The sequence below is a fragment of the Heterocephalus glaber genome, unplaced genomic scaffold (assembly GCF_053883595.1).
Source record: "Heterocephalus glaber isolate CG9 unplaced genomic scaffold, H.glaber_assembly_v1.0 deba00001504, whole genome shotgun sequence".
Taxonomy (NCBI): Eukaryota; Metazoa; Chordata; class Mammalia; order Rodentia; family Bathyergidae; genus Heterocephalus; species Heterocephalus glaber.
Genome location: NW_028258324.1, coordinates 70145342 through 70173126, shown reverse-complemented (window position 1 = coordinate 70173126; position 27785 = coordinate 70145342). Strand labels below are relative to the sequence as shown.

Below are 27785 nucleotides of genomic sequence, written 5' to 3'. Positions count from 1 at the left end.
TGTGGTGCTGGACAGTACCCTGGCTTCCCTGTGACTGTGATCTCCCTGAGGACAGGAGCCTCATCTACTGGTTCATTGTTGTACTTCTCCACCTAGTACATGACAAACATTCAATAAACAGGATGAACTGTGAAACATCAAGTTAAAATCTGTCTTCCTGAAACAATCCCCCATTCCCTAGTATTCCCTCCTTCCTAATTAAATGTGAAAGCCCAAGTCTTGTCTGTTTCTTAACTCTCCCCAAATGGCTATGGGTATCAGCCCTTAATTAGCACCTTTGGATCCCTCTGGGTCTTCCCCGTCCTCCTGAGCAGGGCACTGGCTCTCTGTTCCTACAGACATTAGTGTTTCCTCAAATAGCTACTAGAAACAGAAGCCCAGCTTCTGCAGCGGAAGAGACAGACTGCACAAGAGAGTGCTGCACAGGCGGGCTCAAAGGCTCTGAAGTGCTCCCATTGCTGGGAGGTGTTTAAAGCACCTCTGTCTAAGATCACAGAGGGGTTTAGTAGATACCCATCCATTTCCTCCTCCACCCTTCCTCAAGGGAGGCCAAAAACTGAGCTCTTGTTAGAGAGGATGCCAGCCTCAAGAGAGTAGAGGGGATAATCCATGTTGGATCAGAAGCAGATAAAGGCACGAAGTTGCCAACAGGACATTAATTAGCTTTGGAACTGCTAAGAGCCGCATTCTGACCCAAAGAACCCAAGGCAATTGTGGAAGCAGCTGTGGAGGAAGAGGCCTGCACCTTCCTTACCTCCTTTGAAAGAGTGGCTTGGAAGTGGGAGGAGGAACTGGGAATCCCTTTTCCCACCAACTGCCCAGGGCCTGGAGGGGAGCCTGGTTCGGGGAACCTACAGCCAGTCTCCCCATCATGGTGAGACAGTGTGGACTGCTGCCTTGCAGTGCTGGCTGCTTCTAAATTAGTGCCGGGATGACAGAAAGTCTTTGTTGGTCTCTGGCTCCACTGACTTTCTTTCTCTGAGCTCAGTTCCTCATCTGAAAGTGAAAGACTATGGATGAGATAGAAAGGTCCCTTCCAGCTTTTTGCTCTGGGTCTGGTGTTAAAATAGAGAAAGAGGGGGCCGGGGATTTAGCTCAGTGGTTTCGCAGCCTGCTGCGCAAGCGCAAGGACCCGAGTTTGATCCCTGGTACCAAAAAAAAAAAAAAAAAAAAAAAAAAAATAGAGAAACAGAAAAGTCCAGGAGTGGTGTGATTTAAGAGAAAGATGGGCTTCTTGCCCAGGTGTGGTGATGTATACCTGTAATCCCAGCTACTCAGGAGGCTGAAGCAGGAGGATCACAAGTTTGAGGCCAGCCTGGCAACTTAGTGAGATACTGTCTCACAGTAAAAAAGGCAAAAAAGATTAGGGAAGGGGCTTAGTGGTAGAGACTTACCTAGGATGCACAAGGCCCTGGGTTCAATCCCTAGTACAGAGAGAGAGAGGAAATAGGAGCTGAGCTCCCTGTCTGGAGGTCTGTGTACCTCTCACATACACACAGTGGTATCCAGGTTCTAGACCAAGGGCCCAGGCACAAGGAAAGGAGTGAAAAGACTACCCCTACATCTTACATGAGGGGAGAAAACTGAAGCCCAGAGAATTTTAAAGACTCGTACAAGTCACATAGGTAGCAAGAGCCTGCAAACTATAGCTAGTTTAGGGACAGCAGGTGGATTTAATTTTATGTGCCAATTCTGAAAGGTCAGCAAGGACAATCTGGAGCATCTTGTTGAGGAAAAAAAAAAAACTGTGATTGATTAGCAATGTCTGCCACGGGAGTGGGCATAGAAAGTGACTGCCATATGCACATGTTTGTCAGGCCTACTAATTGGTTCAATAAGTTGTTACTGAGGGGCGACTTCATGTAGGGCATTCATAGGTCCTTGCCCTGAAAATTCAGTAGTAAATAAGATGAGTTCCTATGTAACTCAGTACAAAGCCCATAGGTTCAATCCTCAGTACCACACACACACACACACACACACACACACACACACACACACAATTTGTTTGACTAAAGTAAATTTTAAAAGTTCAAGTCATATAAAGTATTTTCTCAATCATAGTAGAATTAACTTAGAAATCATAACAAATCTATGAAAATTTCCCAAATATTTGGTAACTAACTCTTCTGAGAAATCCATGGGTCAGAGAAGAAATCAACAGGAAAATCAGGAAATTTCTGGAATTGAATAAAAAAATATATCAGCACGGGTAGGATACTGCTAAAATTGTATTATAGTCAATAAGTGAGTTTGCAGAGTTTAAGGGTTGTGATCAAGATACAAAAATCCATTGTTTATATACTGGCAACAAGCATTTAAACATTTAAAGTTAGAAAATAGTGACATTATAATACTCTATAATGTGAAATACTTTGAGATCCATCTAAGAAAAAAATGCATAAGCCCTGTACACTGAAAATTGCAAAACACTGCTGAGAAAAATTAAAGATTTAAATATCCTTAAAAAAAAAGAGTTCCTGACCTCAGGAAGCTTCCATTCTAGAAGGAGAGACAACAAGTCTGAAAACAAATGACTAGAGCATATCATCTCAAGTAGTGCTAAGGAGAATAAGGAGGATAAAATAGGGCAATGGGGCAGTGATGGGGTGGGGAGGAGGGAGCGGGGAGGTCCAGGTGGTCAGGGCGCTGATGTTTAAGCCAAGAACCAAATCCTGAACAGGAAACATTCTCATGAAGAACATCTAGGCAGAGGGGACAGCAGGGACAGAATCCCAAGGCAGGACCTCCCAGGGCCAGAGAGTCAGGGGAGGCGAAGGACGGGGAGAGGGGAGGAAGAGGAGCAACAAGGAAGCCAGCTCTCTACCCAGTGCGCCCACCTGGATGCCAGAGAGGCCTCCCAAACTTTGCCACCATCACCTACCCACCCCACATCGAAATCTGCTCCTCCTCCTCTGAAAGCCTCTCGCTTCCCTCTCTGTAAAGGAGGACACTGCCCGCCCTGTTGCCCAGACCTCGGTAGGACAGCCCCAGCCCTGTCAACACCGACCCTTGTCAGGGCCTCTTCGCTGAGCTCCTTCCTTCCACCCTTTCTGGAGGACCAGAAAGCACTCGTCAAAACAATCCCACCCTCACTCCCTACCCCCAGAGCTCTCTTCCTCCCAGTTTTGTCTTTTTTCTAACTATCCCTATCCACAAACCAGGGACAGATGCTTTATTATCAAAAAATCTAGAGTTGGTCAAAGCCACAGGAGCGGGAAGCCCTAATTCAATTCACACACATTCCTCTAGTCATCCCCAGACCTGACAGTGCTTACAGAGTGGATCTGGGGACTGGGCATTAATTATCCCAGGGACCGTTTATCAGGCCCCTGCAGTGCTCCAGCTGACCACCCTTCCCGGCAGCCAGAGCATCACAATCGCCCGAGAGGGAGGTGTGATTATTGTCCCATTTCCTTTCATGTGGCTACTTGGGCTCAGAAAGGTCAGCCTCTTATAAATCCCACAGCTGATGAATAGCTCAGCTTGATTTGGACTCAGATCCCTCTAATGTCAAAACCCAAGCTCTTGCTTTGGCACCGAGCTTTCTCCTAGACTCAGCTGGGCAAAGGATGATGTGATCAGAGAGAGAGATGCCATGACCGAAGTTTGGATGTTTCCCTTACGTTCCAAAGTCCAAGGTCAGAGCCTTTTCCCTGGGTTCCTTGGGACCTCCTCAGCCAGGAGAGATGAGAGCATTAGGACCTTTTGCCCACGTCGCCCCAAAGAAACAGAGGGATCCTGGCCCTTACCTGGCCTGGATTTCAGGCCCTATCCCTTTGTCTGGTCCATTCCCACATCCTCCCCGAGGCCAGGTGGTCACCTTCCTGCACCAGGCTGTTGGGGCAGTACCCAGCTTCTCTCTAGCCCACTGAGCTCTTGATCAGGAAGTATTCCCGTGGGAACCATGGTGCCAACATCCGGTGAGGACAGGCCCTCCGTAACCTGCTATCAGAACCAAGAACAAAGGGGCTTGGTGCCTGCAGCCTGGCTGGCTGTGTTTGTCCAGGGCGAGGCTCACCTTGGCACAGATGCTGAGCAAACAGGAGTGCCGGCCTCACAGATCTGCCTTACAAGGAGCCTGGCTTTGGTTGAGACTTGCTGCTGCCAGGCCACCTGCTGAAATGTCACCCTGCACTCCAGGGCAGAGGGACCTCCAGGCCATCCAGGGCCCTCACTGACCTCAGGCTTTCCTGCTTTATAATTAAGAGTTGGATAAGATGATCTCTAAGATCTCTTCCTCTTCTAGAGCCTTGGGTGGTGTTTCTGAAAGCCTTGGGGCTTGATAACAGGTCTGGGAGGCAGAAATGCCCAGGGTGTGGGGGTGGAAGCAGGGAACTGTGTCACTCCTCTACTCCAGCCCCTCACCCACAAATGCCTCTGTGTCTGGCCAGCCTGACCGCTTTCGGAGCAATGTCCTTGAGCACTGAATCCATGACCTCATCCACCTTTCAAGAGTTTCCACGACTGGAGTCCTAGCCTCTTTCATGGTCAAAGGACTGAGTGTGCCCATGCTGCTGTTGAGGCCACCTAGAATCTGACATTTACTCTCCGGGCCCAGAAATTGAAGGGTAGCTGGGGGAGTCTCCAAGGAACAATGGAGGGGATGTTTCTCCAGTTGGGAAGGTAAAAGGTTGCATGGTGATAATGATTCCAGAATTTAGGATGCATGAGAAACAACTGCTTGTTAAACATGCAGAATCCTAGCCAGGCATGGTGAAACACATCTGTAATCCCAGCACTCTGAGAGACTGACACATTCTTAAATCAAGCCCAGCCTTAGTGAGCCCTTCTCAAAATTTTAAAAAGGGTGAGGGTCTGGAGAGGTAGCTCAGTGTGAAGGTCCTGTACAGTAATCACCAGTACAGTAGGGAATAAATGCAGACTCCTGGGTTCTGTACCCCACAGATTCAAGGTCCCAAGATCCAACAGGGGAAAGGGTAGCTCAGGATTCTGAATTTTTAATAAGCACCTAGGGGCCCTTTAGGTCTCTGGTGAACTACAATGAATGTGACTCAAAGCAACACAGACTTGGGTTCAAATCCCACCCCTGGTTCTTTTGTAGCTGTGTGACTTGGGGAAAGCCACCAAGCCTTTCTAGTTGTCAGTTTTATCTGTAAAACGAGGCTATTATCACCTACCTCTGAAAAAGTCCAAGCTATTGTTTCAGAGTTTATTGCACTTTGTAAATGTTTGTGGAGCGAATGGGGTGGAAGTCCATTTGCGCCAACTAGAAACGTGGTGTTCTCTTTGATGTCTCCAGGCTGCCGCAGGCCAGCTCTCTCCACCACCCAATCACAATTTCCAGCAAACTCTGTGTCCCAAATACATCTTGTCCCTAGTCCAAACCCCCATCTCCCCGTCCTGACCTCTGGCCATTCAGCCTCCCAGAAGAGCCATGCCAGCCCCATAAGGTAATGCCCCTGCTTCCTGCTCTAGCTCTCAGGAAGGCTTTACCCTGAGACCTGAAAAGCATCCACTGTCCCCTGCAGCTACTTCTCAGTCTGCTTTCAGCCCCTCTCAGTCCAGCTACATCCAAGCTATTCTGAACTTCTGCCAGAATCCGCCAGTGAATCACAGTTTCTCTTGCCTCTAGGCCTTCACAAAAAGTGCCTGGGACCACCCCCTTCCCCACACACATCCTTCACTTACTCCTCATCTTTCATATTTTCACTTAAATGTCATTTCCTCAAGGGCTGGACATCAGCGGTGCCCCATTTGTCCTCTGAGAGTCTATTCTTCTTCCACAGTGATGCTTGTTACAGTCCACTGTGAGGACTTAATACCTGCCGCCGACACTCAACTGGCTCCTATAAAACAGACTTCTTACACCGCCAGCAGGGACTGGAATCTTTGACACATTGTGGGTACGCAAAAGAATTTATTGGGTGAACGATTACAAGCACGGATGAATGAATAAAGGAATGAATGAAAGATCAAGAAGGCCCTGGTCTCAGGATCTACACGATGGGCACGCCCCTACTATGCCTAAACTGAGTCTGGGGTCTGGATGTGCCTGCGGGAAAAGACAGCCACAAGGTGGCATCCCAGGGTCCATGCAGGCCACAGAGGGGCGCCTTTGACTCGTTCTAGCTGCTTAGCACCTCTCCCGACTCAAGTTGGTTACTAATAGCCAATGGGCGGCAGGGGGCGGGGCTGTCCCTCTGATGGACAATATCGCCCCGCCCAATCTAATTCATCTTTTCCTTGGCCCCGCCCACGCCCCCCGGGGGTGGACCTGAAGGAAGCGCCGCCAACCGAACTCCAGCTGAGAGCTCTGGAAGCCGAACCGGCCGGCCAGGCGGTCCGTGAGTGGGCGGCCGGCCTCTGGGGGCGGGGCCTCAGCGTTGACAGGCGGGCGGGCGGTCCCGCCCCTCTCGCCCAGAGCGGCAGCGCCAGCTCTGGGGACAGCAGAAGTGAGTACGTGAGCGGCGCAGCAAGATCCCTACTCGGACCCCGAACGGAGCGCCCACCCGGAGCCCCAGATCTCAGTCGGGCCCGCGGCGGACAGCTGGATTACTGTGCACCCCGAACCAGGACTACCTGCGCTCTCCCACCTCCCAGAGTCGTCCGCACCGAGCCACCCAGAGCCCCGGACCCTCCTGGACCGGTCCGTCCAGATTCCCACAGAACCGACCTGTCCGCATCGCCCAGGATCCTCGGGCTCGCACCCTCACCTCTCCCAGATCTCCTGGGACCGTACGTCAGCCTTCCGGCGTCCGCCGAGCGGACCCTCCTCGGGTGCCTGCAGTCCTGCCGGCCCGGCCCGGCCCGGCGCGGCTCGGCTCGGCTCCCGGAGCTGCCCCGGCCATGGCCCGAGCCCGCCCGCCGCCGCCACCTCCGCCGCCACCGGGGCTCGCGCCGCTGCTGCTGCTGTCCCTGCTGCTGCCCGCCGGCTGCCGGGCGCTGGAAGGTGAGGGCGTCGGGGGGCGCGAGGCGCGGGCCGGGGGCGCGGGGCCCGGAGAGGGGGCCCTGCGCGCGGAGCGCAAGTCAGGGAGGCTCAGCGCCCGCGCCCGCCCAGGGAGGAGGATGGGGTGCGGGGGGTGCGGGGGGCTCCACTGGAGCCACCTCGGAGGCCCGGGTGACTTCGCCACTTGGGGGATCGCAGGCGGCCGGACTCGGGGGGAGCGTCCTCCCCGAAAGGCGCAGCTGCGCGGTGATGGTTCGTGGGAGCACCCCACACTCCAGGCAGAGAAGCGGGGGCCTCGGCGCGCCCCGGAGACGAGGAAGTGTGGGTGACCCCTCAGAAAAGGCGGGGGCTGCGGGCCGGGCGTTTAGGGGGCGAGGCTGGACGCCCCAAATGAGGGGTGGGGGAGGCGCTGGTCAGGAGCCCGTTGGAGTTAACTGTGAGTGGCTGCACCCCGCTTTGTCAGGGAGCAGCTGCGGGGGCTGGGAGGCGGGGGCCTGTTATTGTTTTTGGTTCGCCGAAGGGCAGCTACACACGAGGTGCTGTGTGTGCTGGCCGGCATCCTTTAGTGAGGCCCCCCTTCCAGCAGGACGCTCGGGTGCTTAGGTTTCTTTCGAACCCCTGAAGCAGGGTGCCCCTGGTGTGTCCAGGTAGCGCGGGATCCCGGGAGCGACTCTAGCTGGTGGGAAAATGGCCCGGCTTCTCCGTGGGCTGTGTGAAACCTGCCAGGGTTGCGCGGAGGGGTGACTCCAACTTCCAAATGACTGTACTGGGGAGGTTGGCCCTGGTAGGAGAGGTCACACGCCTGCCACTTGACACCAGCCTGGTGCAGACGAGGCACCAGTACAGGTCACAAACAATAGGGAGGCAGGCGTGTGCGCGCACACACACACACACACACACACACACACACACACACAGCTTCCCAACGAACGTAGTCATTAAACGAGTGGGGCAAAGCCTTCTTGAATGTAGAGGGAGGGACGCCGCAGAAATTTGGGGGAAATTGGAATATGGGCAGTAGCACTTAGGTTTGGCATCTTTAACCGATGTAGTCACTTTCTTAGTTTAGGAACAAAACCATGAATTCTGTGTAACTTGGTTCATCCCCACGTTCAGAGCCTGTAAACTTGAAGAAGGCTGGAAGGAAAAGATGTTTAAGGCAGTTCAGAGAGAAGGCATCAGCCTCTGGTTAGGGGGTGTTCGTATGATCTCCCACCCGCTTTTGTCTTTGAGTGCACTGGGCTGATGGTTCATGTGGCTGGACATACGCGAATTCAGACAGTCACACCGAGGCCGTGCTCACACTCGAGCACACTCAACCACATGTGTGTGATAGGATCGCAGGCATGAGAAACCAGTGTGGGGCTTTGTTGTTGATTGCCCGAAGGGTGTGAGCCAGGGAGCCTGTTCCCAATCTGCATCTGTCTTAGCCCAGGAGAGGCCACACTGGCACATGTGCACACGGGCACATACATACCAAGGGAATCGTGTGTCACCTGTGTGTCAGGCCCATGTCCCCTGGTATGGGGTGTGGTGGGTGCTGGTTGGAGAGTGGAGTAGGGGTGTGGCCTGGGTCAGGTGACCCGGGATTACCTTTGGACACGCATCTCCTCCTCCCTGCCTCTTTCCTTTCTTCCTTCCTTTCGGTTCCTTACAGTCTCCCAGACCCCCTGAGCAGGGCCTAGCCAGGAGCTGGTATCCAGGCCATCTGGGCCAAGCAGACAGAGTCCTGAACGGCTGTGGCAGCCCAGCGAGAGAGAGCACAGGGACCATTTGCTCCCTGCCCCCTCCACCCTCAGCTGTGACCTGGGTGCCAGAGCCAGGCCCAGGCTGCAGCCTGGGTCGTCCTGGGCAGCCGTAGGCAGTGGCAGTGCCTGAGACTGTGGCTTCCCCCAGTGCCTTCATATTTGCACACCCCAGGCCCTGTGGTCCTCAGCAGGTGTAGGAGAACCTAAGAAGGGATGTAGCAAGCCAGCTGCACCCCCGGCCACCCTCCGCTTCCTCTCACTGAGGTGGTGACCTCACCAGGCTGCTCTGAGGACTGAATCTTACTACCGTGTCTGTAAAGTGCTTGGCACATGGTCGTTGTTATTCAAAGATTAGCTGTTGCTGTTATTACAATGATTACCCTTGGGGGTGTGGGAGTGAAATTGATGTGCCCTTACCCTGTTGGAGGGTAGAGGAAGGAAGGATGAGAAGGAAGTTTGGTCTGGAGGGATGAGAGGCAGAGCTTCCTACAGCTCCAAGAAAAGAAGGGGTGGAAAGAACTGGCTCAGTGGGTCCCTGCCCTCTTCCGGGGCTTGAAGTGTGTGGGATGGGTGGGCTTCCAGGTCGTGGGCTGTGTCCAGAGGTCAGGGCTCTGTGGGTCTCTCAGCATGGAGGATCTTCTCAGCCCCGCCCCCTAACAACATTACTGGTGGAGCATCCAGTTTCCTCATCCATCCTTCCATTCGGCTTTGTCAGGTTTGGTTTGCCCTCGGCCTTTTGGGCTCTTGGCAGTTGGGCTCATTATATGTAGTCCCAGCTCTCTGAGGTGTGAGTGATGCCCCTCATGCCCCACTAGTTAGCTACTGTCTGGCACCTGGCTCCTCCTCCTTCCTGCACACTTGGGGTTCACCAAGACTACACCCAAAGGGCTTATCACTTTTCCATGTGGATGGAGCCAGGGTCTTTGCTTGCTCTCCCTAGTTGAAAAATCACCCTGCTCCCCATTAATTGCCCGAGACTTACTCACAAAGACAGGGAAATGAGGCCACCTTGTCAACTACTGACCTTTTGTGTCATGTTCCCGGGTCTCCCCAAGCCAAGACCATTTTCTCCTTCGGGATCGTGGAAGGGTGAGAGAGTGGGGTCTGGTAAGGGTGCTCAGGAACAGGAAGAGGCCTGGGGAGAGGGATGGGGTCTGAGCCAGAGGCCCTTACACCTGACAGAGGATAGTTAGGTCCCAGCTGGGAAGCCGCCCTTTTGTACAGAGAGAAACAGTTACCAGACTGTGAGAGGTGGGGCTGACACATCCCTCCCTGCAGCGGCGGAACCCATCCCTGAGGGAGAAGGCAGAGTGCCAGTCCCTGTCGTTCATGGAGGCAGCAGAGAGACCACTGGGGACGCAGGAGCTGACCGGGGACAGTGGCCCAGGATTTTTGTGGCTTGTTCACTTGTTTGAGTTGCCCCTGGCATCCCCCCCTTCTTCCTCTCTGTCATGAGCTGGCGTTTCAGAGCTGTGGTGAGGGACAGTGGTGGGTATTTGGGGGAACCAGTTTGCTTGTCACTGCCCTTAGCCAGAGCTGCCGCTGCCACTGCCACCACCACTGCTACTGGGCCCACAGCGGCTGCGTGCTAAAGCCAGGACTGCCATGGGCAAGGCCTCCGCCACTGGCCTTCCACTAATTAAACAGCTCGAAGAAGCTGAATCACCAGACCTGCATAATTTGAAAATTGTAGCCCTGCCTGTTGTGCTGAGTCAAACTGGTTTGTCGGGATTGGGCAGCTGGGGGTGGGGGGAGGCTGCACACAGCTGGGCACCTGATGGGGTGGGAGAGGACCCCAGGCCCAGGGCTAACCTGGGGCCAGCCCGCTGTGGCCAGCATCCCAGGGAGCGAGGGAGCCCTCAGCCAGGACAGCCACCCACCCCACCTGTCTCCGGCTGCTGGCAGGGCCAGTGCTGGGGTGGAGGCATGGATGAGCAGGGAAGCATTTGGGCTCCCTGCCCTGTATTTCTTCCCCATTCTCCTCCTTCTCAGGTTTATTTAATTATAAATCCCCTGGATCTGAGGAAGAATGGAAAACAAAATGTGTTCTCTGTTCTGAGACGGTCCCCTCCCCACCGCCCCGGGCATGGGGACCATAGGGCCATGGCAGGGGACGGGAGGCAGCCGTGCGAGAGTTGGGCTCCGCATCCTACAGCAGGGTCCCCCCTTCTCCCTGGCTGTCCGTCCCGAGTGTGCAGCCTGCACAGGCCTGTCCCTGTACTGTCACGTGGGCAGCAGTGCAGGGGGTGGTGGAAAACTGGGACCAGAACCTCAGGCTTAGTGGCCTAGGTAGGGACTCCATGTTGGGCGGCTGCTTGGAGGCGCAGAGTTTTCTCCCTCTCTTCACAGACGGGTACAGGGTGCTCCTTCCTGCCCAGGCCATGCCTCCCTCCCCGTCCTCCTGCCCCTGCACACTGCTGGGCCAGCCCTGGAACATGACCTTCCTGCCACCGCATGGTCCCTGATCTAGAGTCCAGGCTGGAGCCTTCTTGCTTGTCTCCAGTTTTCTCATGTTTGTTCGTTCGATTGTTTGTTTCCTGGGTCTCAGTGGCACTCCTGCTCCAGGGTGGGGTGCTCTGGGTGACTTGGGACCTGGATGTGCTATGCGGCCTGGCAGAGAGTTGTATGGGCCCAGCCCTTCATCAGTTAGGTGGCAGACTCAGCTGGCGTGGTGCACCAAGATGTCCCATGAGGCCCTCAGGGCAGGCCTGGGTGCTCACAGTGTCCTTCTCATGCCAGGCCCCCAAGTGACCTGTGTGAGAGCCGGCCTAAAGCTCTTCACAGTGCTGCCCCCTGCCCAAGGTTTCAGAAGCCCTTGAGACAATGCCATTGTGCTGTCAGGAAAGTGGCTTGCTGTTTGGGCAGGGGTTATACCTGGGAAGGCCACACCTGGCCACACCCAGAATCATCTTCCTACCCCTGCCCCACCCCCAACCTTGAGACCTGACTGACAGCTGCACCTGAGCTAGGACAACAGGAAGCGGAATGGAGCTCACACCTTCTGGGTGCACCTCCACTTTCCAATAGTGGCCTAAGAGGCTGCCCTGCCTGAGCAAGAGGTACCCCAGAGTTGGAGGCAGGATGAGGGGTACTGCCCTCTCCCAACTCTTCTTCCACCCGCTACAGGTATCCCAGAGAAAAAACATGCTTGTAGGGTGTGTGGGTGTGTGTGTGTGTGTTGCATGTGCATGGAGGAGGCATCTCCAGGGGTTCACACGAACGCTAAGCACTGAACCTTGTACCGCGGCTCCACGCTCCTTCAAGGGGCGGTGGGCGGCCCGTCCAGTGCCAGCGGGCATCTGATTGTCGTTTCCTGGACTGTGTAAGAGCATGTCACCAAGTCTGTACAATGGAGCTGGCATTTGTGTCCGCCCTTTACACTCGGGGCCTTGTGCCCCGTGGCTCGCAGTAGTGTGTGCAGTTGGGCGTGTAAGGAGGATGTACAGTTTGGCTGGGTGCACGTGCCCCTAGGAGCGTTGTGAGAATGGGTCTACCCGAGGTGAGCCAAACCTGTGTGTGAGAAAGCATCACTGTTTGTGAGCGTCTAAGGAAGACGGACCTGTTTGTACCATATGCATCTGCATGTCTGGAAGAGACAGACTGGCTGTGTGCGAAGCTGTGTGCGTGTTGCGGGTGGCTGTGGCTTTGGGTGGCTTTGTCCAGCATCTGTGTTGACTTGTTGCTCTTCAGTTCCTCAGTGGGGAGCAAGCACAGCCTCCGAGAGCTGGGTGCTGAGGGTTCAAGGGTGTGTTTGGGCGCAGGTGAGGGCCACACAGCTGCAGCCCCCTGGCAGCCCGAAAGGTCTGCTCCTGCACACCCAAGTTCCTGTTACAGAAAGACCCTGGCCTGGTGCCCTGGAGGCTTAGGGGGTACTTGTGAGCCCTGTGTCTGAGGTGGTCTCCTCTCTCTCCTCCTCTGCAGCCACTGGTGGGCAGGGCAGACTGGAGTGCGTGCAGTCAGGAGCTCAGAGAGTTTGGAGGTTGCTCACTTTTCCCTCTTTTGTTCTTAGTCCGTGTTCTGTGAGTTTGTGAGCACAAACTCACACACATGCACATGGCACACACACAGCAGAGAAAAGGTCTCTCCCTCCCAATGCCACCGACAGATGGGTTGACGCCCCACCCATGTCCTTCTGAGGCTGGGGCACAGGCACCGGGGTCTGCCGAGGTCCTGTGCTTGGGCAGGGTGGAGGGAGCAGGCCCCTCCCTCCCCAGAGAAGTGGGGAACCCGAGAGCAGGCCCCCTCCACACCCGGTTGACCGGAGCCCTTCCTCGGGCTCACAGGACTCGAAACCCAAGTCCTCTCCTCATTAATGGGAAAAATGTGCCGAGATTGAGCGATGGCCAAGGCTGCACCATGGCCGAGAGCCGATCCTCCCCTCCTTCCCTCCCTTGCTCCCACCTCCCCAGCCAGCGCTGGGCTTGTTTTAAACTGTGGAGGAATCTGGCTGGAGGGGGGAGGGAGCTGAATATTTGGGTTTAAACAGTTCCAGATGGGTTTGGCACGGGCTGAGCAGAAGGAAGTGAGGGAGAGGGAGGAGGAGGCAGGCGAGGGAGCGGTGGGAGCCCTGGGCTGCTCGGTGGTGGCGGTGGCAGGCGGTGGGCAGCAGGCAGACAAGCAGGCGGACTGGCTGGCTGGGGGAGGGGGTGAGCTTACTTTGCTGCTCCCAGGGACCGGAATACTTGAACTGTGGGCTGGGGAAGGGGCCACTGAGCAACCTCCCTCTCTGCCTCTGTCTCCGTGGGCCCCCTTGCCTCTCCATCGCACTGTCTTTGTAGTCCACCGCGGGCCATCCGGGCTGTCTGGTCCCAGCCCGCCGCTCTGCACATCCCTCCCTGCCTGCACCAGGCCCCTGCTCTGCCTGCCTGTCTCTGGGACCTGCTTCTGCCTATCTCTGTTCCCTGGAGGAGCCCCTGGCGAATGTCTGTACCTGTCTGTCTGTCAGAGGGGCCCATCAGGCTGGGGCAGCTCACCCTGCAGCCAGGAGGGAGCCACCCTCCCTGCAGTGAGCTGCTGCCGCCTGCTGCTGCCCCTGTGCCTCAGCAGGAGCTGCAGCTGCCTGTCCATCCACTGGGTCCTGCAAGGCCTTCTGAGGAGCCTTCAGAGTCTGGGTCTTTATCCTCAAGGACTGCTGTGGATGTAGAGGCCTCCAGAAGTTCTGGGGTAGCCTAGCCTCCATTCCAGCCTGGAGTTGAGGGGAGAGGCATTGACTGCCTCATCTCCCAGGCTATAGGAGAGGAGTTGGCACCTCTTCCTTCCCTTTCCTTCTCCTAAGTTTGACCTTGGGGTCACACAGTCTTTCAAAGAGTAGAGTTTTCCACAGAGGAAGAGCAGAACCAGGATCCTAGGGGAGTGAGTTGACATCAGAAACATCAGTGGGTGAGAAAACACAGCTCAGAACACAGGTGCGAGGTGTGTGACCAAGCCACTGGCTATGATGCACACAGGAAGGCATCTGACTCTGACTCGGAGAGTCAAGGAAGGCTTCCAGGAGAAGGAAACAGTTTGTTGGGATATGCAGTTTTCTAGGCTTTCTCTTGTCCCTCCTTTACAGAGGGGTGCACTGCAGTCAGGGCCCAAGGGGTAGCTATAGAGTCAGCTAGAGCCAAATCTGAGCCATCTTCTAGCTTCTCACTCCAAGTCCTAGCAGCTTTACCAAAAGCAATACTTTTATCTGAGCATCCACTCTTGGAAAGAGGGACACAGCAGCAGTGCCTTCTCCCAAGGGGTCAGGGACTTGCACTAGGAGCTGATTTGGACCTTGGCAGTCCCTACCCCATCTCTAAGAGCATTTCTGCCCCATTCCTGCCCCATTCCTGCCCTATCCCGGGCAGGTGGCTGTGTGGGAGGCTGGGTGGGAGCTGGCTCTGGCCTGTCACTGCCCCCCCCCCCCCGGCAGTGTGTGGGGCTGAATGGAGTCAGGGGAGGCCAGGGCCCAGGGTCTGAAGCACACAGCCCTTTGTTCCAGGATAAAGGCCCTGCCGGCCCCTTTGTGTGCAGATTAGCAGGGCCTGTAGGTGTGTGAACTGGCCTCTGCTCCTGCCTCATTAACCCGGCCCGGGGGCCCGGGGTCAGCTGCAGACATCCACCCCCAGCCTGCAGGACCTGACACCTCCCGGGCTGTGAAGGCTGCAGATCTCTAGAGTCAGGGAGCTGGAGGCGGCTTTGGGGATTTTGGGGGGCAGTGGTCTCCCATGTCCTGGCCTTCCCTGGGTGACTTCTCTCCCGCCATACTGAGATTAGCCCTGACCTTTTTCTCCTGTTGTTTCCCCAGAGACTCTCATGGATACAAAATGGGTGACATCTGAGTTGGCGTGGACATCTCATCCAGAGAGTGGGGTGAGTCTCCCCATTGTTGGTGCTATTAGGCCACCCACCACCTTCTTCACAGGGCCTGGAGAGGGGCTGCCTCTCCCCCACGTGTCAGGCCCACGTCCTGTGGGTGACACCCTTATGCTCTGCTTGTCGCCTCCTTGGCCTGATGATCCTTCTCTGTGGGAGTTTGTGTCCCTCACCTTTGTGTTGCCCCCGGTCTCCCCAACATGTGCCATCTTTGGGCCACCCCCCTCGGCTCCTGTTCATCCCATCCCCTCCTGGCAGTCCTTTCAGGGCCATCCTTCTCGGGTCCCCGGAAAGTGGGCTGGCTTAGGAGCTAGGAAACCTTGGTTCCAGACCTCTTAACTTCCTGTGTGACCCTCAGCAAGGCAATTTACTTTTCTTGACTGTTAAGTTCCCAGTCCTGGGCTGGGACGTAGCTCAGTGATAGAGCGCTTGCCTACTGAACGTCAAGCCCTGGCCCTGCCTGCAGTTACCAGGCCCAGCTGTGACGTGAGCGAGTCTAGTCTCTCCTGTGAGCTTGGCTTCCTTGTCTCTGAAGTGGGGACGATAGCTACATTTCTTCTTGGGTTTCTTCTTAAGACTGAATGTGCTGGTAGCAGTGACAGCCAGTATTCATCAAATGCTCTCTCTATGTTACAGCGCATTCTGGGTGTCAGCCTGGATTTAATTTCTCCCAGCCTCGTTTAATTCCACTCAGCACCATTTTACAGATGAGGGAACTGAGACCCAAAGATAGTAAATATTAGAGCTAATACTCGTATAGCACTTACCAAGTGCCCAGCTCTGTTCTACGTGCTTCATTCATTTAAAGTCATTCATTCCTTACACATCTCATTATCCCCGTGTTGGAACTGGGGAAACACAGGACAGTCAAGTGGCTTCCCGTAGACTCACAACATGCAGAAAACTGGGATTTGAGCCCACAGAGGCCATGTGCTCAGCCACTCCCTGTGGAAGCATCCCTGTGAAGTCCGTACGCGTGGCAGGTCTGGGTAGGTGGTGAGCACTTGGCAGGTGTTGGAGCTCACTGTGTCCTTTCATTTGGTCCGAGCGCAGTGGGAGGAGGTGAGTGGCTATGACGAGACCATGAACCCCATCCGCACGTATCAGGTGTGTAATGTGCGAGAGTCAAGCCAGAACAACTGGCTCCGCACGGGGTTCATCTGGCGCCGAGATGTGCAGCGGGTCTACGTGGAGCTCAAATTCACGGTGCGCGACTGCAACAGCATACCCAACATCCCTGGCTCCTGCAAGGAGACCTTCAACCTCTTCTACTACGAAGCCGACAGCGATGTGGCCTCGGCGTCCTCCCCCTTCTGGATGGAGAACCCCTACATAAAAGTGGACACCATCGCGCCCGATGAGAGCTTCTCCAGGCTCGATGCCGGTCGGGTCAACACCAAGGTGCGCAGCTTCGGGCCGCTTTCCAAGGCCGGCTTCTACTTGGCCTTCCAGGACCAGGGCGCCTGCATGTCACTCATCTCCGTGCGCGCCTTCTACAAGAAGTGTGCATCCACCACTGCAGGCTTCGCACTCTTCCCCGAGACCCTCACTGGGGCCGAGGCCACCTCGCTGGTCATTGCTCCCGGCACCTGCGTCGCTAACGCCGTGGAGCTGTCGGTGCCGCTCAAGCTGTACTGCAATGGTGACGGGGAGTGGATGGTGCCCGTGGGCGCCTGCACCTGCGCCACTGGCCATGAGCCAGCTGCCAAGGAGTCCCAGTGCCGCCGTGAGTGGGGCTGGCAGGAGGGAGGTGGCAGGGGAGGGCCAGGCTAGGGCCACCTCCTGCTTCCAAGCCAGGCTTCCTGTCTGACTAGGAGGTCTGGCCTCAGGTGTGGGTGGAGGGAGGAAAGGGGAGGCAGCAGGTCCAGGGCACAGAATGTGATGCAAGCAGGGGGGTGGGAGGGAACAGGCGGAGAGACACAAAGATCGTGAGAGAGTAGCTTAGTGGTAAGGCATTTGCCTAGCATGCATGAGGCCCTGAGTTCCATCCTCAGTCCTGGAGAGGAGAAAGAGGGAGAATTAAAAAGAGGGAGAGAGACATGAAGAATCCTTCTTGACACTGGAGTACCTGAGCAAGGACACGGGAGGCTGGCAGATGGCAGCTTCACTGCTTCCAGGGTACACGTCTCCCTGGGTGCTGTAGATGGGCGCCTGTGCTGAGAGGGCAGTGCTGTGGGCACCATGTGCCTAGCCCTCGGCCTTAGGATGTATCTGTCCCCTGAGAGGCAGGTACATGGCACAGTGGGCAGGGGCACATCCCTTGAGTCCTGGGTCCTGACTGTCACTTACTACCTTTGTGACTTGGGCAGGGTACTTCACCCTTTGAGCCTTGGTTTCCTGGGGCAGTGATGGAGATTCCTTCTTAGGGTTGTCGTGAGGCGGAAGTGAGCGTGCTGTGCCTCAGGACGGTGGTTGGTGCCTTAAGCACAGATGCCATGTAAGGGGCAGCCACTGGGCTCCAGAGCGGAGCGCTGGGATGCAGGGCCAGGACAGGGATTGTTCCATCCTTATTTTATACCTGAGGCAGGGGTGGGGCTTGCCAGGGCTCTGTTGTTTGAGCTCACCACAACCTTGTAAGGTCGATTCCTGTCATCTTCCTATTTTGCCAGTGAGGAAATTGGGTTCTGTACCCAAGGTTTCATACCTAGGGAATGCAGTATCTGGGCACTAAAGAAGCCCAGTCCAAGGGTGTAAGCATACAGGACAAGGCACACAAGGTGTCAAGTCTTCCATTCCCTCTGCCTGTCTCCTCCCTGGGGCTTGCAGTGTAGCCCAAAGGGTGGGAGGTGGATCTTGGTATGATGAGCCTGGGCTCTTACATTAACCTGGCTGTGAGATCTGGTTTGGAGTTGCCTTACCCGGGCCCTGTCCACTTCTCTATGGGAACCTGCCTGAGACTTCCTCTTCCCAATGGAGAAAGGGGTGGGGGTGATGAGCCTGACAGCCTGAAGAGGGGCTAACACTCTGCAGGTCCCTGGCAGGAAATGCACACAGGTTCCCATAGCAACCAGGCTGGCCTGGCCTCTGCCCCTCCCCCACTGGCTCGGAGAGCTGGGATGGAATGTCACCTTTTCGAGGGGAGATGAGACCCCGGAGAGGACACAGGCCTGACTCTAGGCAGCGTGTGGTCCGAGGGACCCCTTGCGGAGGTGGTCATATGGATAGACTGACGATACACTTCAGTGTGGCCAGGACAGTCTTGGACTGGGCCCATTACCCTAACATTCCTAGCGCCCCTTTCATTCTAGACTATTCCAGTTTGAATAATAAATCACATGGCCACCCTAAATAAGTCTACAGAGCTCACCTGCAGGGGTGGAGTATAGACGGCAGAAGAGGTGGGGAGAAGGGATGTTCAGGCACTGGGCCATGGCTCTCTTTGGGACAAGCTCCCCCGTGGAGACCCTGAGGCCTCTGACCTCCAGGTGAGCCCAGCCTTCCTGCCTGCTTTCTTCCCTCCTTCTCACCCCTCCACAGCCCCCACCCTGCCCCGGGCAGAAAGGAGCTGCTGACTGCTCCACTCCCCGTGGGCGGGGCAGACACTGGCCCGGAAGCTTTGGCTGAGGAGTCCCTGGCTCCTGGTAGTGGCAGGGTGGCCTCGAGGGTCCTCAGGAGTGAGTTTCCCAGAGCTTCCGGTGTGGGGTGTCAGCAGAATATGGGGTGCTGAAGCCCGATGGCGGTCTCTTCCCTTCCCCTTGTCTTCCTCCTCCTCTCTTGGTGCTGCCTCAACAAGCCCAGGCTGTCCAGGTGATGGGGCTGATGTCTTCGTCCCGGAGGCCCCCGGGTGGGGTGGGGGTCGGGGCGGGAGGAATCCGCTGACGTGGGGTTTCCACGGGGCAAAGGGGCCTTCTGGAGGTGCAGTCCAGTTGGGCAATCCCAGCGTTGCCCCCACAGTCTAGGGGGTGGAGGGCCAAGACCTGAGCTGGGGCAGGCCAGGTTCTCGCGGAGCTGAGGAGGCTCGGTAGTGAGCACGGGCCGCCCTCTCCTCCTCCGCAGCCTGTCCACCTGGGAGCTACAAGGCGAAGCAGGGAGAGGGGCCCTGCCTCCCCTGCCCGCCCCAGAGCCGCGCCGCCTCGCCAGCCGCCAGCATCTGCGCCTGCCACAATAACTTCTACCGCGCAGACTCGGACTCCGCCGACAGCGCCTGCACCAGTGAGTGCTAGGAGCCTCAGGCCGGCCTGAGCCGTCCCTGCAGATAACCCCGTCTGGCAGATGGGAAACTGGTGCTCCGGGAGGGGAGATGATGCGCTCAGGACAGCACAGGGAGGGTGGGACGGCCCAGGTCCGCTGCCCCATCCCTTCAGCTGACCTTTAGCAAGCACCTTCGAGCTGCTAGCCAGGCATTGGGAACTGGCTGGGGCCCGCTCCTCCCCGGCTCCCTCCTCTGAACACAGTGGCTGCTCTCTAACCCTCTCACCCACCTAGGGCAGACTGGTGTCCTGGTTTCTTCCTGCTCTGGTCTTTGGTGAGCCAGGAATTGTGCTGGGTGCAGGGGATGTGGAGAAGAGTAAGATAGTCACAGTGGTAAAGGAACTCACAACCAGGAGGGAGAAACAGGTGTGAAAACAGATACTGACCATCTAATGCAGTAAGTGCTAGGCTGGAAGACTGCCCAAGAATTGTATTGCGGGAGTGCAGGGGGTGGAGGGAGTGGGAATCAAGGAAGGCTTCCAGGAGGAGGTGACATCTCATGTTGAGTCCTTAAGATGAACCCTATGGAGGGAGTCTGCCTGGTGAAGACGTGGGCTGAGGGTGCTCTGCTTATTACAGTGGAAGCAGGACGCGTGTTCAGGCACCCTGGGCAAAAGGAAGGCCCTCCGGCCCGAAGCACACCTCTTTCTCACTCTCTGTCCCTGCAGCGGTGCCATCTCCACCTCGAGGTGTGATCTCTAACGTGAACGAGACCTCACTGGTCCTCGAGTGGAGTGAGCCCCGGGACCTGGGTGGCCGTGAGGACCTCCTGTATAACGTCATCTGCAAGAAGTGCCTCGGGGGCCCTGGGGCCGGGGGGCCCTCCACCTGCTCACGCTGTGATGGCAACGTGGAGTTTGTGCCCCGGCAGCTGGGCCTGACAGACCGCCAGGTCCACATCAGCCACCTGCTGGCCCACACACGCTACACCTTCGAGGTGCAGGCGGTCAACGGGGTTTCGGGCAAGAGCCCCCTGCCGCCCCGCTACGCAGCGGTGAACATCACCACCAACCAGGCTGGTGAGGAGGCCCGGTCAGCTTGGACAGGAGTTACTTGGCGTGTCTGGGGGTCCCACGGGAACTGGGTCTTTGGGAAGGATGCAGGGTGCGGGGAGCCCATGGTGACCCCACCCTGCTCTTCCCCAGCCCCTTCGGAAGTGCCGACGCTGCATCTACACAGCAGCTCGGGGAGCAGCCTGACCCTGTCCTGGGCACCCCCGGAGCGGCCCAATGGAGTCATCCTGGACTACGAGATGAAGTACTTTGAGAAGGTCAGAGCCTCAGCAGGCAGGAGTGGCCTTGGGGTGACTCCCTGATAGTGCTGGGGACCCTCGGGAGCGTAGGGTGGGCCTGGGTGTGGGTGGGGCCGGTTGTCCTGAGGCAAACCTGAGGGGCCTCCTTCTCCCTGGCACTGCAGAGTGAAGGCATCGCCTCCACCGTGACCAGCCAGAAGAACTCTGTGCAGCTGGATGGGCTGCGACCCGATGCCCGCTACGTGGTCCAGGTCCGCGCCCGCACCGTAGCCGGCTATGGCCAGTACAGCCACCCGGCTGAGTTTGAGACCACCAGTGAGAGAGGTAGAGACCCCTCACCCTGTGCCTGTCCCTGCTCCGGCCACCCTCCCTGTCCCTCCACTCAGCCGCTCCTCCTCCGTCTCCAGGCTCCAGTGCCCAACAGCTGCAGGAACAGCTTCCCCTCATTGTGGGCTCTGCCACAGCTGGGCTCATCTTCGTGGTGGCTGTCGTGGTCATCGCTGTTGTTTGCCTCAGGTACTCCCATCTTAATGCTGCTGCCTTTAGCCCCCTAGGGTGCTCCTGCCTCTGTCACCACCTCTCTCCACACCCTAGCCACAGCCTTCCTGAGCCCAGACTCCTTTCAGGAAAGCCCACCACAGTCGGTCTGGTGTCTTCCTCCTGTCCTGTACCCATGAGCCCCTGCCCAGGCGCCCAGAGGTGGCTGTGACGAGCCCTCATGGGACCAGGCCCAGGCCCTCCCCTGTGCATAGTCTGCCCACATGGGAGCCCGAGGTGCCCTGAGCAAAGGGAGCTGTAGGACTTGTCTCAGGGCTACCTCCCCTGGCTCTCCAGGAAGCAGCGCCATGCCTCGGATTCGGAGTACACAGAGAAGCTGCAGCAGTACAGTGAGTGTCTCATCCCCATCTCCGCTCCCTGCCCCCAGCCCCAGCGGCCCCATTCCCTGCCTATGACTTCGGTCCTTGTAAACATTCCTAGATGCCCCCTCCTGCTTCCAACCAGACCCTCACCTCCCTGCAGGGACCCAGGCCCTTCTCTCTCCCTGCTGGCCCTAGAGTCAGTGACACGTGACCCCTGGCCCGAAGGCAGTCAGTCCTATGGGAAGGCAAGATGCGCACAGAGGAAACAATTAGACAACAATTAAGTGTTAAGCTGGGTGTTCCTGTGGTAAAGGGAAGGAAGAGTTCAAAGAGGAAGGCTTCTGGGAGGAGGTGGCAGGATGTCAGGGTTCGAGAGGAAGGGGCAGCATTCCTGGCTGGAGGAGTCTTCAGGAAGTGGGAGGGGTGGGAGGGTGGCCAGCTGTGGGGGCAGAGAGAGGATGGCTTGACAGCTGCTGGGAAGCCAGGCTGGGGAGTGCAGCCAGCCCTTGGAGGGCCTCAGAGGCAGAGTTTGGACTTGACTCTGCCGCAGGTAATGGGAAGCTGTGGAGGAAGACAATAGATGTATTGTTGTGGGGTAGCTTGGTGGGAAAAGTCCAGAGGCACCTAGGAGACTATTGCAATAGTCTGAGTGTTGAAGGCCTGGACAAGGTCAGGGCAGTGGGAATGAGGGGAATGAGTGAGAGAGAGGCTTGGACTTGATGAAAGGCGAGGGAGAAAGGAGACAGAAGAATCCTTCTAGTCTCAGGGCAGGGTTGGGCATTGGCGACGTAGAATATGGAGCTCACTGTTAAGGAGCTTGCTGAGTGTGCTTCCTGCTGAGGAGGGGTGCGGCAGGGTCCCCTGCACCTGAGGTTTAGGCTGGATGGGGTCCCTCCCATCCCTGGCCTGAAGATGTGTCCTCCTCTCACATCACCTCTTCTCCCTCCAGTTGCTCCTGGAATGAAGGTTTATATTGACCCTTTCACCTACGAGGACCCGAACGAGGCTGTGCGGGAGTTCGCCAAGGAGATCGACGTGTCCTGCGTCAAGATCGAGGAGGTGATTGGAGCTGGTGAGTGCCCAGGGCCACGGTGAGGACGAGGAGCTGGAGTGGGCTGCATCTGCAGTGATCCCAGAAATAGCTTCTGACCCGTGCCCTGCATCGTGCAGGGGAGTTCGGGGAGGTGTGCCGGGGTCGGCTCAAACAGCCCGGCCGGCGAGAGGTGTTCGTGGCCATCAAGACACTGAAGGTGGGCTACACAGAGAGGCAGCGGCGGGACTTCCTGAGCGAGGCCTCCATCATGGGGCAGTTTGACCACCCCAACATCATCCGGCTGGAGGGTGTGGTCACGAAAAGTAGGCCCGTTATGATCCTCACTGAGTTCATGGAGAACTGCGCCCTGGACTCCTTCCTGAGGGTAAGAGGCAGCCCCAGGCCCCTTCCCTGCCTGTAGAGCTAGGCCAGGCCAGCCATCCCCTCCCACAAGGGAGAGACCTCATTCAGGATCTGAGGGAAATAGTGGGGCCTGCAGAGCCAGAGCTGTCCCGGTTCATACCCTGCCTCTGTCCCTACCGCCTGGGTGACCTCAGGAAAGCTACTCAACCCGTCTCAGCTGCCGTGCTTGTGAAGGGGAATGGGGACCGATGGGGGTGTTGTACGTAAGGTACCTCACACATAATAAGGACCCAGGAGGCAGTGTCTCTGAGGACCTGGAGTGGGCAAGCTGGGCGGGAAGCAATGGCCTCACCCCCGAGCCTGCTTGTTGTCTCCAGCTCAACGATGGGCAGTTCACAGTCATCCAGCTGGTGGGCATGCTGCGGGGCATTGCTGCCGGCATGAAGTACCTGTCTGAGATGAACTATGTGCACCGAGACCTGGCTGCCCGCAACATCCTGGTCAACAGCAACCTGGTCTGCAAAGTCTCTGACTTTGGCCTCTCTCGCTTCCTGGAGGATGACCCCTCCGATCCCACCTACACCAGCTCCCTGGTACAGGAAGCAGCTGGGAGGGAGGCTAGGGGCAGAGCCACCTGGGCAGGAGCTCAGGGCTCGGGGGCAGCCTTGAGTCACTGAGTGAAGGGCATGTGCCCCCCCTGCACCAGGGTGGGAAGATCCCCATCCGCTGGACCGCACCGGAGGCCATAGCCTATCGGAAGTTCACCTCTGCCAGTGATGTGTGGAGCTACGGAATCGTCATGTGGGAAGTCATGAGCTATGGAGAGCGACCCTACTGGGACATGAGCAACCAAGATGTGAGTGGGATTGAGCCAAGGTGGCCCTGTGGGTGGGAGCTGGCTGGGGGCCAGGAGGACGGCTCACTCTGGGCTTCCCTGCCCTCGGCCCAGGTCATCAATGCCGTGGAGCAGGATTATCGGTTGCCACCACCCATGGACTGTCCCACAGCGCTGCATCAACTCATGCTGGACTGCTGGGTGAGGGACCGGAACCTCAGGCCCAAATTCTCCCAGATCGTCAACACCCTAGACAAGCTCATCCGCAACGCCGCCAGCCTCAAGGTCATGGCCAGTGCCCAGTCTGGGTCAGTACCTGTGCGGCCGCCAAGCCAGCAGCCCCGTCCCCGCTCCCCCGTGCACAAGACTCACCAGCTCACTCTCCTCTCCCACAGCATGTCACAGCCCCTCCTGGACCGCACAGTCCCGGATTATACAACTTTCACGACAGTAGGTGACTGGCTAGACGCCATCAAGATGGGACGGTACAAGGAGAGCTTCATCAGTGCCGGCTTTGCGTCCTTTGACCTGGTGGCCCAGATGACTGCAGAGTGAGTGCCTCTGATGTGGAGGGGTGCGACAGAGGGCTCGGTGCCGGGCCCAGGGTGGCAGGTAAGAGGGAAGGAACTGACCCTGCTCTGCTTGTGCTCCCTCTACAGAGACCTGCTCCGGATCGGGGTCACCCTGGCCGGGCACCAGAAAAAGATCCTCAGCAGTATCCAGGACATGCGGCTGCAGATGAACCAGACGCTGCCTGTGCAGGTCTGACACCCAGCTCCTACTGGGGGACGCCCCCCAGGGACTTCCCAGGGGCTCTGACCAGCCACCTGGACTTTGGGACTTTTGGATGCCTGGCTGAAGGCTGTGGCCCAGAAGATGGACGTTTGGGGAGGGCCCACGCTGGGACTTCCCCAGGCCTGTGCTCCCTCCACAGGAAGTGTGCCCCAAACCTCTTCATATTGAAGATGGATTAGGAGAGGGGCTGATGACCTCTCCCAGATGCCTCGGGGCCCAGGCCTTCCTGCTCTCCAGTGGAGGGTCCCCACAACCTCGGACTTGGCTACTCTTCAGTGCTGGGGGTCGCACGGCAGGGCCGAGTGGGGGGCAAGCCCGGGTTCCACAGGGCCCAGCCCTGGCAGGGGTCTGGCCCCCCAGGTAGGCAGAGAGTGTTCCCACCCTCAGGAACTGGAGGAGGGGACTCCAGGGATGGGGAAACGTGACACCCCCATCCTTATGCCAGATGGCTCCTCCGGTTTGCACAGGGACTTGTTCAGGGGCTGAGGGCCCCGCCCCACCCCTGCCCTTGGTGCTGTCATAGAAGGGCAGGTGGGGCCAGGCTGAGAAGCAGCCCCTTGCTGTGCCCACAGACTGACTCTCGGAGCCAGAGATGGGATGTATGTGGTGTGAGTGAGTGAGTGTGTATGTGTGTGTGTGCGCGCGCGCGCATGCACGTGCGCAGAGAGCATGGGTGAGTGTATAAAAAGTGGCCCTGTGCCCTGCAGTGGGGACAGCTGGGCCGGCAGTGGAATAAAGGCAATAAGATGATTCTCTTGCCCTTTCTTGTTTCTCTTCCCAAAGTGAGATTCCTTGATCCCCCCAGCCCCAGGTTCACCATCCCTGGCTGCCTGGTGTCACTGGGAGACCAGATCTGGGGCTTTACAGAGCCCCTCACACCTGTTGTCCCTGTGGGAGAACAAGGAGGTTGGTGAATTCCCAGGGCCTGTGACCCCAGAAGGGACAGGGGAGCGAGCCCTGGTGTCCAAGGGGAATCCGGAAGTACGGCCACTCTTCATTGAGTGCTAAGGCACTGGGCTAAACGCCCCATTTATACCTGGATCTTATTTAATCTCACAGCTGTCCAGCAGGGAAGGAAGTGTTTTTATCTCCTTTTTTGCAGAGGAGGAAAGAGAGGTTAAGTAATTTGGCCCCAGCCCCCCCCCCCCCCAGCACACTTGAAAGGTTCAGGGAATAAATAACAAGAAGCAGGAGAGGAAAACTGTCTCTGGAAAGTCAAAAGAGAAGGGGGCGGGGGCGGAAAGGTCGGGGCAGGTGCAGCCGTCTCAGCATCAGGAGGATCCTTCGGACTGGAAGCTGCACTGAGGCAAGGAAAGGTTTCCCCCATTCCTGTCCACCTAAGCTAGAGGATCACAGGTCAGGACGCAGGAGGCGGAGGCAGGGACAGACACTGCCCCACGTGGGCGTGGGGTTCGCCCGCGCCGCAGGACAGAGCTTCCTAGGTGATGCTAAGTGGGGAGCTGAGACTGCGGGCCCAGGGGACAAAGCCATAGAGGCTGCGCAGGGATCAGAAGGTTACAGGTTCGGTCCGGCGCCCGAACCGCCCTCGGCCCGGTTGCAGGGGGCAGTGTAGGCTCCAGAAGTCGCCTGGGTCTCAGGGTCGCACCCCCACCTCACTCCCCAGCCCAGCGTCACCCTGCAGCAGCGAAGCCCAGGTCTGGGGTCTCGGTTCCCGAGGGTCTCCTGACCCTCCCCCGAGGTCGCCTTCGTCCCCACGAGGGCAGAGAGGATCGATCCGGGCACCCGAGGTCCTCTTTGGGCGGAGGCGCCCGAGCTGTCAACCACGCAGAGGCGTTGTGGGCTGCGGGGGAGGGAGGGCGTGCGGGGCTGAGTGGCGCGTCCTGGCGGCGGGCTTAGATAAAGAGGAGTGGCGCCCGGAGCTGCAGCTGGGTCCTCTTCCTGCTCCTGAGGCTCGGGGATGAGCCAGGGACCCGTGACCCACGGCTCCTGGGGTCACTGACTGTAGTCGAGGGAGTCTGGGTAGAATGCGGAGCCCCTGGGATAGGTAAGGCATCGCCCCCAACTGGATCCGCAAGCCGCCCCGCCCCGGGGGCAAGGCCGGAGGTGCCCAAGCAGCACAGCTTACAGACCCGCCTCCTCGGTCCGCAGATGACCTCACCTGCCCTCGTGCGCGGCCCTCTCAGCCCACTAGCAGTGGGAACAATAGACGGGAACCGGCTACTCTAGACCCCTCCTTGAATGAGGTTCCCCTGTCCTTGGACCCTGCCCCTCCGCCCCACCTTCCAACTCAGGCCCCTTAATGGCTTCCCACGACTGAGAAAAGATGGGCAAAGGACTCAAAGAAGGAGAGAATCCATCTCATTCCTGGAAGGCGTCTCACCCCAGTGCACTCCTGCCTGAGCAGCTAACCCAGACAACCTGGGTCCGCTTCAAGGGACCCAGGGGATGTGTTCAGACCCCGAAACAAGGTTGCAAGAGGGTTGGGGCCAGGGGTAGAGAAGAGGAAGAAGACGTCCTAGGAAGGGTCTGGCTCCCCCCGGTGATGGGGGTGGGTGGGTGAGCGTTTACTCTCTTCAGTCTTGGTTACCGACACACGTTGAGGGGCAGAAAATTTTAACTCCCAAGTTACTGCTTCAGCAGTGGAGCCGTGGAGAGGGGCTGCTGAGGCTGGGGGAGGAACTGTTCTCCCTCCCCTCAGTGCACCTGAGATCTGCTTGTGTGGCCAGACCCCGGACTAGAACCTGGGCAGTTGGGGTGACTGGGGTGGTGCAGTAAGTCTAGGCAGCCCTGGGTTCAAAGCCCAACTCTGTTCTTTCTCACCTGTGACCTTGGCAGGTTGACCCCTCTGTCTCAATGCCTTCATTTATAACTAGGTACAGTCATCATTTCTATCACATGGGATTGTTTCAATTGATCGAACACGTAAAGTATATCCCTGGATGGTTGTAAGTGCTCAAACATGTGAGCTATTTTTAAATTAGTATGAAATTTAAATAAAATATGGAAACAGAGAGGAAAAAGCCAAACAGTGGTTGGCATATAGCAGGAATTGAACAAGCCGAAGGGAATCTACCAGCCCTATCCAAATCTCTAGAAGGGAGAGGTCAGGGGCTCCTTCTGGAAGGGAGGAGGATGAGGAAGCTAAAGGAGCAAAGAAACATAGCCCCTCTGCTCCACTGTGGGTGAGGATGCCAGGCACATTGCCGCAGGCTAAGCCCAGGCCTGGCCCAGTTCCTGGGATGGAGTTGCTGGGGCCTGGGTGGCTTAAAGGCAGCAAGAATCCAGAAGCTCATTAAGGGCAAGTTGCTGAGGGGCCAAATATGAACATTCATTCACTCATTCTTCAAATATTTCCTGGACATATACTATGTGCCAAGCACTGTATGGGGCACAAGGGATACTGCAATGAGCAAGATGAGGCCATGCTTCAAAGAGAGTAAAGCATAATAGGGGACCTTGATGTGATTCAAATCATCATTCAAAGAATTGCATATA

General features: G+C 57.2%; 1 protein-coding gene and 1 long non-coding RNA gene across 2 annotated transcripts; one reads left to right on the top strand and one right to left on the bottom strand.

The window, feature by feature from the left end:
* The first annotated feature begins 6377 nt into the window (after positions 1-6377).
* On the top strand, positions 6378-25081 carry Ephb3 (EPH receptor B3). The gene is made up of 16 exons (XM_004834852.3): positions 6378-6913; positions 14933-14997; positions 16054-16726; positions 18997-19152; positions 19860-20210; positions 20337-20461; positions 20608-20767; positions 20851-20959; positions 21278-21330; positions 22253-22375; positions 22474-22721; positions 23077-23292; positions 23406-23555; positions 23649-23842; positions 23930-24085; positions 24194-25081. The coding sequence occupies exons 1-16, from the start codon at positions 6811-6813 to the stop codon at positions 24300-24302; spliced, it is 2991 nt and encodes a 996-aa protein (XP_004834909.1). The 5' UTR covers positions 6378-6810; the 3' UTR covers positions 24303-25081.
* LOC110348593 (uncharacterized) lies at positions 21506-24064 on the bottom strand. The gene is made up of 3 exons (XR_002393943.2): positions 23907-24064; positions 22238-22424; positions 21506-21864 (listed from the first exon to the last, which is right to left on the bottom strand). It is a non-coding gene; the product is annotated as an uncharacterized LOC110348593 (long non-coding RNA).
* Positions 25082-27785: the final 2704 nt, after the last annotated feature.

What these genes read in the sequence shown, in the direction of transcription:
- Ephb3 (XM_004834852.3), top strand. Translation starts at nt 6,811, where the DNA reads ATGGCCCGAGCCCGCCCGCCGCCGCCACCTCCGCCGCCACCGGGGCTC. An exon ending in ATCGCTGTTGTTTGCCTCAG is followed by an intron (nt 20,960 to 21,277) that starts GTACTCCCATCT and finishes CTGGCTCTCCAG; the next exon opens with GAAGCAGCGCCATGCCTCGG. An exon ending in ATGGCCAGTGCCCAGTCTGG is followed by an intron (nt 23,843 to 23,929) that starts GTCAGTACCTGT and finishes CCTCTCCCACAG; the next exon opens with CATGTCACAGCCCCTCCTGG.